The following is a 13,965-nucleotide window of genomic DNA, read 5'->3' on the forward strand; positions in this document are numbered from 1 at the left end:
TTTTTCTAGTTCCTTTGAGTTTTGATACATATTGTGTACACAGACATGACCATAGCTTTGTATTATGAATGGTTTATGTTAGCTCAATTCATCAATGGACATTTTGAGATTGATGTGATGTCTGTCCACTGTGCCAAGATGACATCATGATAGACATTCAAAATAAATACTGATCATTGTACAAAGCTACCAAAATCCTTAGAGCTTTGAAAACACCATTTTAAAGATGTCTAAAACATCACTGAAAACAAATTCTGAGTAGATGAACAGTGGCTGATTTGTATCCTCTAGCCACACAGAAGAATGGGTGTCTCAAGACAACCTAAAGATTGTACACATTAGACTTAAAGATTATTTAAAATTCAAGTCTCACATTTAAAAACAAAATAAAACGAACAGGATCTTACTGTGTAACCTGGCTGGTCTGGAACTCTACCTCCTAAGTGCTGGAATTAAAGGCATGAACCACTACACCCAGTCCTAAATTGTTTTGCTTTTATCAACAATAACTCTCTGAACTTTTTATTTTTAAAAATAATCACAATAAAATACAAAATTAGTAATAGGCGATATTTCATCTACTTTTTGGCTTCCAGCTGGTGGCACTATTCCAGAAGATGGTGGTATTTGGCGAGGTGTGGGAAGTATAGAAGGAAATGAGCCACTGAAAGCTGGTTTGAGGTTTATAGCCCCTACTGTTTGTTTCCTAATTGTTTGAATTTGAGGAAGCTCCAGTCCATAGCTGTTCCTGTCCTCATGTTTTCCTTGCAATCATGGACTATATTCCTATAAACCATGAGCCAAAGTGACTCTTCCCCTAAGTTGCTTGACATAGTATTTTGTCATAGCCAAGAGAAAAGTAAATAATACAATTTGCTATATGAGCACCAATAACCACTATAGTGCTATTAATGCTTAAAATCAATGAGAGCATAGAAGCACTGCTTTGGTTTTAACAAAAATAATACAAAAGAACCCCACTTGTCAGCAGGCAGTGGTGGCGCACGCCTTTAATAAACCCAGCACTCGGGAAACAGGCAGGCAGATCTCTGTGAATTTGAGACCAACCTGGTCTACAAGTGCTAATTCCAGGACAGGCTCCAAAGCCAGAGAAACCCTGTCTCAAAAAAAAAAAAAAGCCTCCACCCATGTATGACCTTGGTCCTTTGTTGATGAGTCCAGAATTTAGCATACCTGTCAAATTTAATTTAGGAATAGGCAATGGCTCTGTTGGAACAGGATGATATGAAAACAAGGTAAACATTCCTCGCCCTACTGGAAGGGCCATAGTTCGCTGACACAACTGGAGCAGTCTATAATAAAACACAAAACAACACACAAACTGTTAAGAGAGTTCACAGTTGGACTCTAACAGGAGGGACTAAGATACACAATCAGGTCCTCATAAAGCACCTCCGCTCCAGACATGGGAGGATCAGCAATTCCTCTCACAACTCTTACATCTTCAGGATGCTGAAGCAGACACACATTGCCTTATTTGCTTTGAATGAGACCCAATCTCCTGAGGTAGAAAATACAACTAACTACATTCTACTCTGACTGACGCTAACCTGGTGTAAAGAAAGTACATTATTTGGGTGGTTCCTCTTAGTGTTACTTTCAGCTGAGCTGCATCAGCACACACATATCTCCTCATTTTTTATACCAACACTGCCTCAAAAACACCACTACCTCTGTGTGTTGTACACAAAGAGAGGAAGTAAACCGTCACCAGATCTACACACCAGGTATGCTCAGTTAAAATGGCTTCTGTTGCTCATACTGGAAAACTAACACCCCATGCTTGTTTCTGCATTGAATTTACTCTATATAGGCCCCTGGGACAAAAACTAACAGAAAATTTGGAAGTAGGCATTACTACTTAAGAAAAGTTTTTAAACATTGCATTTGAGATTAAAGAAAGGCCCTTCAGAGGCTAACATAGGGCTGACATTCTGCAGACAAAAATATTCACTAGGTGGTTTCCCCCTAATTACATAAATGCACTGCTTCTCTAGCTCATTGCAGCGGATTCTAACATTCCAATGTCCTAACATTCCTTGGAACAGTAACAGTACAATAACTAGGGATGCAGGAAATTGAAATCCATGAAGCTGGATCCCACACAATGTTTTAGTAAAAGCTTTATACATAATCCAATTCCACTTGAAAAAGTCATAAAATAAAGCAATAGCACCAATGCTGTAGCCCCTGGATGCATGACACCACTAACAGGATGCTTAACAATCCCATCAAGCACCAAGAAAAGGCCTCCAATTAGACTAGCATCGACTGACCAAAAGATACATTCTGATTTCAGATATAATAAAAAACAAGTGGTTTTCAACCTGTGGTCATAACCCCTTTCACAGGGCTCACCTACAACCTGCTACATATCAAATATTTACATTACAATTCATAATAGAAGCAAAACTAGTTATGAAGTAGCAACAAAAATAACTATGGTTGGGAGTCACTACAACATGAAGAACTGTATTAAAGGATTACAGCACTAGGAAAGTTGAAAACCACTATACTAAAAGACTGAAGAGAAAAAAGAATCAACACACTGTTAGTAATGGCTGACTACAGCAGCTTTTCTATGCACTATGAAATATTTTAAGTGTTATGTAAAAGAACTGACCTGATGCCAACAATTGATGAGGTGTAACTTTACACTCATGTCTATTACAGCTGAGGCAACTCAAAAAATAACAGGTTAAGTATCCAAGTTCATGCAGGAATGGTGTTAGGCCTTACTACAAGATCCCCATTCCTAACTATGTGCTCTATCCTCAATTTCAAGTCCTAACATGAGTCCATGTGGTGAGGAAATAGAGAGAAATTGGGATTTTGGGAGACTGTAGTGAAGCATGAGTGATGACTGCCCTGGAAACCGTGTAAGAAAGAGAAGCTAGGCTGGTTCACACACCTGTAATTCCAGCTCCTCAAATCAGGAGCCCCAATACAAGCTCTGCCTGTGCTAGGGTGAAATCAAGGCCAGATAAGCAACTAAGAAAGTTTGACGCCAGGGGAGGACGGGAATAAAGGAAAGTGGAAAGAGCTGAGCCCGTCACCTAAAACTCCTGTCCCCACAGATGGAGCCAGTACAGCACCTGCCTCACACCTCCTGAAACTATGCTCCTAAGTTATGTCAAAGAGTTCTTCACAGCAACAAAAAAGTAACCAATACAACTGGTGTGAGTTTAAACCACACTAAAAATTAGCAAACAAGTACCTCAAAATCTCCTCCTGTATTACGACACAAGTCCAGTGTATGCTTCGCTGACAAATTCTCTGACTGTCTTAGATTGGCCTTTTCTGAAGTATGCTGTTATATTTCATGAGAATGAGGCTATAATTATATCCTCAAAAACCAAAAATATTTTTAAAACATATATGGCTTACTGAAGTTGGATGTAAAATTAAAATAAATAAAAGGTAGATTTTTTTAACTTCAAGTAAGTTGCTTTGCTTTAGCTTTTAAGTATCTTAAATGCAAAAAGAAATAACAACAACAAAAATTCGGTAAGTATCATAATTTCATTTCTATGGCTGTGATAAACGACCTTGACCAAAAGCAATCTTTGATAGGAAAGAGTTTATTTGGCTTAAAACCCCAGGTTACAGTTCATTATAGAAAAGGAAGTCACAGTGCAGAATCTGATCCACTTCATAGCCACAAGCAAGAGCAGAAGAGAGAATACACCCATGCTGCTCAGTGGTCTGCCTCTTGCTCAGGTAGCTCTCTTCATTCCTAGACAGTCCAGGGCTCAGCCGATGAAACTGTGCTGCCCAGTCAAGGTTGGTCCTCCTAGCAAGACAGTCTCCCACAGACCAACCTGATCTAAGTAATTTCTCAAATTAAATTCTCTTCCCAGGTAATTCTAGATTATAGCAAGTTAACATTTAAAACTAACCACCAAGCTGGTAAGATGGCTTAGTGAGAAAAGGCACTTGCCACTGAGCCAAATGGTCTAAGCTGGATTCTCCTGAAGCCTAGTAGAAAGAACCAACCAACTCCTCTGACCTCCACACACTCACTGCAGTGCATACACACCACACAAATACAAATAAATGTTTAAAAAAGAAAAGTTAAAATATTAAAGGAAAACAAACAAACAAACTAGTCTCAAGCCTAACACTGGACAGGAGATGAACCATTTTACCTGTTTTCTTTCTCTTCAATGAACTCGTGGTCACTGAGTTCCGGGTACTGCACCACATTGACACGGACAGGCTGGGCACTCTGAAGCAGTCTTCGCACATCCTGCACCCGTAGATCTTCACTCCATATTAATGACATAACCTCATGATTTAGGTCATTCATGCCATCGTCTTCCTCCTCAGCCTCGGTTCCTGAAGACACATCTGATGAGAGCACCTGCAGAACAGACTTTACTGTAGTGGTTTGAAAGGCAGTTGTGTGTCTAGACTGAGAGGGCAAACAGGTTAATGGGACACAACTCTAAACTAGAGGCAAGCATAACTGGCAGGCTTCCTGAAGTCACTCAACACTGTCATACAAGCTCAGCTCTTCTGCACTGGGAGAGCACTGTGTCACCCAAGCTGGTCACACCCTCCTGATCCCATTATCACCCTGAGCCTCCCTAAGTATGTAGTTCCTACAAATCTTCAGAGTACTGTACTGGAGTCATTCTTTATTACACTGAAGAAATGAGTTTATATTTAGAGTTATAATCAGGGAGTTGAATCTACTAAAACAATCCATTTGCTAATTTTTTTTTCTTCAGGGAAGCCAGTTACTCCAAACAGAAGATGAGGAACTCACTATTAGTGCAGGACTGATGCCCACTTCAACATTAACGGAAGCAGAGGCATAAAACCTGGAAGGACACACCAGCAAAGGCTGACGGAAGCAGCAAAAGGCTTGGATTGTGACTGGTTTTCACTTTCCATTTCTACACCTTTTAGAAAGGGAACCTACCTGTGAACCTCGCCTGTGCTCTCAGGCAGGGCTTCCCAGCCCCGTGCTTCAGTCTGACCACAACACAATCTTCTACAGTGTTCTACTCTCAAGCAAAGTTCTACACTCCAATAAAAGATTAGGTTCTAATTAAAATGCTCGAGTTTTCTTATTAGTGTGGAGGAAACAAAGCTAGCTTGGGAAAAATATATAACCAGATAAAAACTCACTTTGGTTCCTATAGAATAATTATCAAAAACAAACTATAACCATGCTCTACACAACACTTCCTCCAAAAGCCCACACACATGACAGTGCTTCCCTAAGATAGGATCTATGCCTAGTGCCATGCCTGCACATCAGAATTGCCTAAGGACACATCTCTCAGAATGTCTGTCATCATTAGACAATATAACTGTATTCTAATGGATAGCTTAGCTAGAGAACATAAACCCAAACAGCAGAATCAAGTTGAAGTTTAGCCTCAAATACCTGAAGAAACAAAATTTAGATAAACTTGCCTAGGCTGCTGTTTAAATAATTTATAGATTAATATTTATAGTGTTTATGAGCTGAATGGCTCCCAGCAGCAAAAGAAATGTAAATGCCAAAGATCTTTGTGTGCATCTGTGTGTTGTGTTTTGGGGACAGGAACTCACTATGTATTTCAGGCTACTTTTGAACTCATGGTGACTCTCCTGGCTCAGTCTTCCAAGTTCTGATTACAAGCAATGTACTCCCACACCTGGATTTTCTTGGTCAAGAAAATAAGAATGGATTTATATTTAAAACAGGACAAATACAAAGTTAACTAAAGTTACGATTTATACATAAATTTGAGATTAGACTCCTGTGGAAACTGATTCTAGCTTAAGTCCGAGGCAGGCAACTGTTGGGTTAGGAGAGCACACCGACACTGATGTGCTGGCTCACAGGCTAGCAGAACAAGCCTGGTTCCCACGGTGTGCTCAGAGATGTCACACAGATCTCTGTGAGCCTTATGCCTGTCTGCCTGGTCTACAGAGAGATCCTGTCTCAAAAACAAAAAATGTTGCTCATTTCTGGGCTTCTTAGAACCCACTCTGAAACGGGTGTAAAGAAGGAGAGTCTTTAAGGCACCTAAATAACTAACCCTAGTGGAGAACATATTCTTTCTCATCAGGCTTCAATCTTCCTGTTACTCAGGGATTGTGCAAATATATTTATACCTATTTAAAAGGCTAAAATCAAGAATCCAATCTCTTAAAAAATATGAATGAGAACACAATTATTATTGCAGTCAGCCAAATTGAGGGTACAGAGGCTCTCGGTTTTCCTGTGTAGTTAACTGCTGCTTACACAGGTACAAGTAGCTGAACAGGCATGGCCGGTGGCTTGCTGACTCTGTACCTGTCCTGACTCTGGGCAGAGAAAAGTACAGGCAACACAGGGCAGTCACTAAGTCCACAGCTCCCGTGTTCAATTTTAAATCTGACTTACAAAAGGCAAACTGTGAGCACAGTTACCATAATGTAAAGGTTCAAAGGGAAAAGAAGGCAGTTCCACTCTGACGTTATCTGAGGCTAAACTGAACTTGCTGTGTTGATACTCACAGATTTGCCTCTAGGTAAGTTTCCTTCACAAGCCTGCTTAGAAAGATCCTGCCGTCCAATCAAGAGGCAGACAGCTTCCGACCAGTCTGAATCAGGCTGCTCCCGACAGTGATAGATTGCATCCCTGATGGGAAGAGCAATCCCAAAGGGAAGAGTCTCCAAATCTCTTAAAGTGAAACCTTGGAGGAAAACAAAGGAAGAGACGCTTTTCAGTTAGATTGGCCACTTTCCTAATCATCCTCAAACTAGTGGGTCAACAAACACTGAAGTCCACCAGCACTAAGAGCGGACGAGGACAGGAAACAGCAGTAATTCACCATAACTAACAGTGCTTTAAACTGGTACCATTACCCTAGGAGTTGGCAAGAAAAGATATCTCCACTCCTCTGGTCACAAAGAACACTGTGCACATGTGCACCAAGATATAAGAATAAAAATATCAAGTAGGAACTTTGTTTCATTATGGTGACTAGAAAGGGGAGGAAGGCAAGTCCCACTGTCTGTTTTCAATAAATGACTTAAAACTGTATGATTCAGCTCAGGTGAACGTGGTACTTGTATGTACATAGACAAAACACTCAAATATACATTCCTAAGAAAAATATAAAGATGACTAATGAAGAAAAGCAAGGCAAAGGTCATATATAGGTGGGTGAATGGCAGCAGCCAGGTAAGTACTAGCTGCACTTGCACTGGTCACATTCTGTTTTAAAGGCAGGCGACCAAAAACCAAATTTACTTTATTATTACCCTCTATATTCACATTTCACACACTCTTTTGTATGAATATATTCATACAATATTCAATATATTTTTATTTGAAATACTTGTAATGCTCAGACCATTCAAATTTCTATTCTATTTCTTTTCTAGAAACATTCTAAACTTCACAATATTATCCATTATTCATGATATAAAAGTTGATCAATTATTGAAGCAAAAATATTTCCTTATATAGGAATAACTTTTACTAAATTTTATATAATGGACAGAATTCATCTAATATTTTTCATTTACTCATCCTATATGTACACTGTAAGACAACTATTGTTATATTCTAACAAGTCACACAGAAAGAACTGAAAACCTTCATGAGAACATACTCTGGGTAAAATAACAAACACCTGGACATCACTGAAGTACTATTTAAGATACTAAATTTGCAGAGGTCTCAATTTTTGTCATATACTCATTTCAGTAACTTTTTCCCCCAGCAAGGAACAGAATCCTAGTTAGCCTGGAATTCACTCTGTAGGCAAGGCTGGCCTCAAGCTCAGAGAGATCTGCCTGCCTCTGCCTCCTGATTGCTGTGATTAAGGCATGTGCCACCACTTCTGGCATGGGTAACTTTGCTTTTTGTCGTTGTTGTTGTTTTTCCCAGTTTTTATTTAAAAAAAAAAAACAAATAATTTTACTACATTTTTAAACCTAGGAGCAAAGGTTTAAAAGGTTTGGAGCAAGAAACAAAGAATTTTCCTCCCTTCTTGTTAGCTAAGCATTCACTCATCACAGTGCATTTGAGAGCACTCTCTGAAGCGCTTACACGATTGACCTTAAATGATGCCAAAGTGCCCATTTCTGATATCTAAATGTAAGTCTCAGAATGGCTTCATATTTAGATGTACATTAACTAAAGTTTTTCATCTGAGACCAATTTACAAAGCTAGAGTTACTGCCTCAACCGATCCACAGGGAATGAAAATAAAGATTTCTAATGCCTTAAGATATAAAAGGCTGATGTCCCATCTACTCTTCTACAGGAAGTTGTGGATGCTCATCTTCAGCCTTTACAGACAACCAGAGCCTCGCCTCTCTCCTCATGCTTCCCCAGTCATGGAGAGCAGGGAAGTCATGACAACACAGTCCCAAGATGACAAAGCAGCTCTTACCTACATCGGTCATCCAGATAACCAATCTTTCTGCTAGACTGGAAACTGAAGCAGAATGCCGGAAAGTAAACCTACCGAGAATAAAATAAAACAACATTAAACACAAACATCTAACATTGCTACCAATTTTAAATATGAAAGCACAATCTCAAACAAATTACCTGTTTTCTTCCTGTTCTGCTTGTGACTTTTGGGGGGCTGAAAGGCAACAGATGGACACTTTATTTTGATAGACATTCTGGCAAATAACATACAGAAGATATCTATAGATAAAAATTCATTAACCAAAAACTCCTTCAAAATAAAAAATCAAGTAGTACTGTGGCAAGCTGCAACAGACAGCTGTTTCCTTTAGACTAGCATAGCCCTATATAGCCACACTGAGAATAGCAGCCAGGTGTGTCAGGTTTTAAGTAACCTGGAATCTGAAATTCAGTTGTGGTTGTAGACTGAACAGTATTATAAAGAATAAGATGGGTCCCTAAGACAAACACTAATGAACATTTTAACATTCTACTTGGGATACCCAAACATTGTAACAACTTACTTAAGGTTACTTTGGATAAATACTGCAAGGCTTCATCAGAAACATAACTTTACAACTTACTTAAAGTTACTTTGGATAAATACTGCCAGGCTTCATCAGAAACACAACTTTACAACTTACTTAAAGTTACTTTGGATAAATACTGCGAGGCTTCATCAGAAACACAACTTTACAACTTACTTAAAGTTACTTTGGATAAATACTGCGAGGCTTCATCAGAAACACAACTTTACAACTTACTTAAAGTTACTTTGGATAAATACTGCGAGGCTTCATCAGAAACACAACCTTACAACTTACTTAAAGTTACTTTGGATAAATACTGCCAGGCTTCATCAGAAACACAACTTTACAACTTACTTAAAGTTACTTTGGATAAATACTGCCAGGCTTCATCAGAAACACAACTTTACAACTTACTTAAAGTTACTTTGGATAAATACTGCGAGGCTTCATCAGAAACACAACCTTACAACTTACTTAAAGCTACTTTGGATAAATACTGCGAGGCTTCATCAGAAACACAACTTTACAACTTACTTAAAGTTACTTTGGATAAATACTGCGAGGCTTCATCAGAAACACAACTCTCATCACCAAGGATGTAGAGTGCAATGCTCTGAAGAGGAAAAAAAGGAATCTGTTACTTGTTTTTGTTGTTGCTTTACTTTTAATTCAGTTGTTTTGGTTATTTTTGTTTATGAAACAGGCTGTCATGTAGCCCAGAGTGACATCAAATGCCCCAAAGATCTGAGGCTGGCCTTGAACTACTGAGCCTCCTGCCTTTGATTCCCTAGTGCTGGGATTACAAGAAATGTGACCCCACACCCAGGTGAACCTGTTCTTATTAACTGAAGTGAAGGAAGAAAGCACAAAGGAAAGACTCATGCATTTAGGGGTCCAACACTACAAGGCTGGACAACATTATATAACCACGTGACTACTATCACTCTCAATACAGAAAAGCTGCATTGTGCCTCACACACCCCCTTGTGTTCTGTCAGCAACCCTTCTCCACAAACGTTAGAATAACTCGCCTGCTCTCCCGCCCCCAGCCCATCTGTCCTACAAGATGTATATGGTATGGCACAGCAGAGTCTTTCCAGTTCTACTGTACAACATAGCACAGGCATGAGATTTATCTTCTTTATGCCACAACCACTAGTTTGTTCCTCTCCACTGCTGAGTAGTATCTATTACAGAGATGTCAACTTAGTACATCTACTTGGGAATTGATGAACATGGGCTGAAGAGATGGCTCAGTGATTAAGATAGCTGGTTGCTCCTCCAGGGGACCCAGGTTTAATTCCCAGCACCTACATCATGCCTCTCAAATATCTGTCCTATCTGTAAATCCAGTTCCTGGGCTTCTAGCCTCCATGGGCACTGCAATGCACATGGTACACAGTAAGTATACTTGCAAGCAAAACACCCACACAAGCTAAATAAAATTAATGATTTCAAAAAAGCCTTTTTAAATTAAGGGACACACAGGTTATTCCCAGCATGCATAGGTTATAAGAAAACTGATTCATGCCTTTACATGCAGGTCTTTGTGTAGCCAATATATTTCATACCAGAGAATATAAACTTGCTTTGAGTTATGGTAAATATATGTTAAAATTTTTAAAATTTTGGAGCATTCTTTTATTACCATTAGCAAAGTCAAAGTTTCATCTGCTCAATACTCAACCATGGTTTTAGTTATCCTTACAGATACCTAGTCATATCCTAACAGTACCTAACAGGAGTAGCTATTCAAAAATCTCATTTAGCCTACAGTTTGTTTAGAAGCAAATTAACTCAAAAACAATACCCAAAAAAAAAAATGAAAACCAATTCAAATGAATTAAGATCACACACAAAAAAATTATTTCTGTACAGTGTATGTTGGTGTATGTATGCATGCCACGTTGACCTCTGCTCAGTGATGGACTAAAGCTGGACTTGTGAGAAATAAGCCCTTCCTCCCCTAAGTTGCTTTTCTCAGGTGTTTAATCATAGCAACAAGAAACTAAACTAAGATGGGGTAATGAAAAAATTTTGGAGAAAAGATGGTGGTGATGATTACATATGTGAATTAAGGGGAAAAAAAAAACCACAGAACTGCCTACCTAGAGCCATGAAAGACTGAGAAAGCCCTGTTCAACACGAAGAAGAACAGAACAGAAAAGGGCAAGAAGAAAGAATGTTTGCAGATTTCTAACTTTGATAAGAGGGGATAAAAGCAGTAGGAATCTCTTGTATTTCTGGAAAGATCCCTAACAGGCCTATACATATACTGCCTCAGCATCAAGAAACAGAAGCATATATGCCAAGGAACTCAACTTTACTAATGCCCTCTGGTTCCATACACAAGTTTGAGGTTTGTATTAACTATTCAAGATAAACAACATTCTAAAAATATATTTCTTTGAAAAATATTTCAACAGGACTTTCAATAACCATAGGTCAACTGATTATTAAATAGGCAAAGGTTATAAAACTGTTAAGACAACTTCTAAAGAGAATAATAATGGAAAGAAGAGTACCACAAACCAATTTTAAGGTTTACTATGAAACTACCATAACTAAGACAAAGTGGAGAACACATAGATCAATGAACCAGGTTTCCCCAAAGTTCAAACCTGGAAAAGAAGTGGTCAAACAGACTTGACAAAAGCACAAATGCAAAAAAGGGATGGCCGTGTCAACAACCAGTGTTCAAAGAGCTAGCCAGCCAAAGAGTAAAATATTCTCAAGGCATGGTTAGTCAGGGGTGTAGTGTTGTCCTAGGACCATAGCAGTTGGGATGCTGACGCAAGATCACCAGTTCAAGACCACCTTGAACTGGTCAACATGGTAAGATGCAACGTGAAAAAAAGAGAGAAAGGCTTTCTTGGCAGAACAACAAAACAAAGTCAAAGGAGGAGACAGCAGCAGCAAACCACATTTTGACAAAAACTACTCAGCAGAAACCTCTAAACAAAATCATAGTCACTAGGAAATGCAATTAAAAAGCACAGTAAGACAGACTACAGAGCAACCAGATTGACAAAAACCAATAAGGAAAGACAAGTATCAAATAACTGACAAGAATTCTAGGCAACCTCTCTTAACACTGCTGGAGGCAATATGAACAAACAGATACTCGGGAAAGCAGTTGGCGATTTCTGTAAAGACAGGTATATACTTAGCATATAGCCATCAGTCCCAATCCTCTGTTCTCACCCTATAGAAATGAAAACTTATGTTGACATTAAAGTCTGTGTGTGACCTTTAGAGTGTCTCTATTTATAATTGCTAAAACCTGGAACCAACCCAGCTATCACATAAGCCAACTACAGGGGCAGCAATGCAGTGGACTGTCAGCAACAGAAGCCAGGATCTGGTAGCACGAATGACAACTTGGATAAATCTCAAAAGAGTAATTTTGGAGAGAGGTGCTACAAACGTTCAGTATTCTAATTAAAATGGTAATCATGAAACTATTCATCTGCTGAAATTTATAGAACAGTATGAGGGGAGAGAAACACTGTAATTTTACTTTATGTGTGTACATGTGCATGCTGTTTGTTCTATATATGACAATTTAAAGAAAAATAAAACTAAGTAAGATAGTCAATACTCCAGATACATACCAAGACCACGAGCCTGCTCCTTTCGCAGACCCCGGGGAGGTAAGGATAGGGTGGCATTCCTTCGCCCTTCAGACAAGAACTCACCCACTGATAAATACTTGGCGGCTCAGACGTAAAAAACGAGGGATGATGCAGAAATCCCGATTGACCTTTAGAATACATAAATGTTTAGAAAGGCACACAAATATATAAGACAAAACCAAGGTCACAGTACTTGTCCTTTCAAATTATAAGAATTATATTTTCAATTATTATCCAAAATGAATATTTTTGTCACAGCAGATAGCTAATTATTTATAAATAAATTATTTCTATTTTACTCCATTATAAATAGAAATTCAGCAATATCATTTACAAACCATATACCAAGAGTTGGACAGATGGCTCAGTAAAAGGCACCTGCTACCAAGCCTGATAACCTGAGTTCAATCCCTGGGTCCTACATGGTGGAAGGAGAGAACTGACTCCAAAAAGTTGTTCTCTAAATTCCACATATATGTAATGGCACATGCACACCCATATTCATCATGTATGCACCGCCACACACACAAAATACATATAAAAGTACATTTTAAAAAATAGTTTTTAAAGAATCTAACTTTTTTTTTTTTGCCTAGTTCTATAAAGGTGAGAAAACAAAGGGACATGAAAAACTAAGCTCTGCTCTTTGAGTCCCTTCAGGTCAAGCCTAGACTAGAGCAGTGGAGATAAGTGGGATAAGTGGTAACTACTAGCCCTGTATGGCTACTGGGTATCTTAAATGTGGCTAGTGCACTGAGGAACTAAACTTTTACAGTAATTAAAGTTAAGTAAATCTATAGCCATGGCCTTTACTGAACAGCACAGGTCAAGGATATAGCGTTTATGACACCAGAGGCTGTTTAAGCTTTGGAATAGGTAGTGTTTTAACTACACACTAAATAACTTATGGCTTACTTCAACTCAGTGGTCAAATGCTACCAATTTAAAACCACCTGGCTAAAAAGACATCTATCCTCTGCTCTTCCCCGAGACACAACAAACACCTATGCACTACTCAGAAGACCTGCAGGGGTGTCAACACTCACCTTGATCAATCGTACACACTTGCCCAGTAGTTCTGACTAGAGTTGGGTAATCTCTGTAGTAGTGATCCATGTAAGCCTCTAATTTTAAGTCCCTATAACAGTAAGAGCATACACAAAGGCGTTACAGCAGCCCCCAGTCAGTTAACTTTTCAACTTAAAAAGCATGTTCATGAGAAAGCTTTCAGATCTGGAGTATTTTCATGTGTATCTGGTGTCACATGCAAGCGTCTGTCTAGACAAACTTCATTAAGGTCAAACAAGAGAAATAGCATGATCTTGCTCCTTCCTGTTGTTTACTAGCTGTGTGATCTGCGGCAAGTAAT

At 38.8% G+C, this 13,965-nt stretch overlaps 1 protein-coding gene across 2 annotated transcripts in view; it reads right to left on the reverse strand.

Annotated features, from left to right (window-relative positions):
- The window catches only part of Anapc1 (anaphase promoting complex subunit 1), a 75,447-nt gene that overhangs the window by 35,239 nt on the left and 26,243 nt on the right, over window positions 1-13,965 (reverse strand). For both annotated transcript variants that reach the window (XM_075962112.1, XM_075962111.1), the window contains exons 20-27: window positions 13,643-13,734; window positions 12,576-12,724; window positions 9,496-9,574; window positions 8,570-8,606; window positions 8,409-8,479; window positions 6,520-6,698; window positions 4,170-4,384; window positions 1,195-1,313 (exon numbers count right to left, since the gene is read on the reverse strand). In XM_075962112.1, coding sequence (XP_075818227.1) covers window positions 1,195-1,313; window positions 4,170-4,384; window positions 6,520-6,698; window positions 8,409-8,479; window positions 8,570-8,606; window positions 9,496-9,574; window positions 12,576-12,724; window positions 13,643-13,734 — 941 coding nt within the window. The remainder of the gene's footprint in view (window positions 1-1,194; window positions 1,314-4,169; window positions 4,385-6,519; window positions 6,699-8,408; window positions 8,480-8,569; window positions 8,607-9,495; window positions 9,575-12,575; window positions 12,725-13,642; window positions 13,735-13,965) is intronic.

Source organism: Microtus pennsylvanicus, chromosome 2, assembly GCF_037038515.1.
Source record: "Microtus pennsylvanicus isolate mMicPen1 chromosome 2, mMicPen1.hap1, whole genome shotgun sequence".
Classification (NCBI taxonomy): Eukaryota; Metazoa; Chordata; class Mammalia; order Rodentia; family Cricetidae; genus Microtus; species Microtus pennsylvanicus.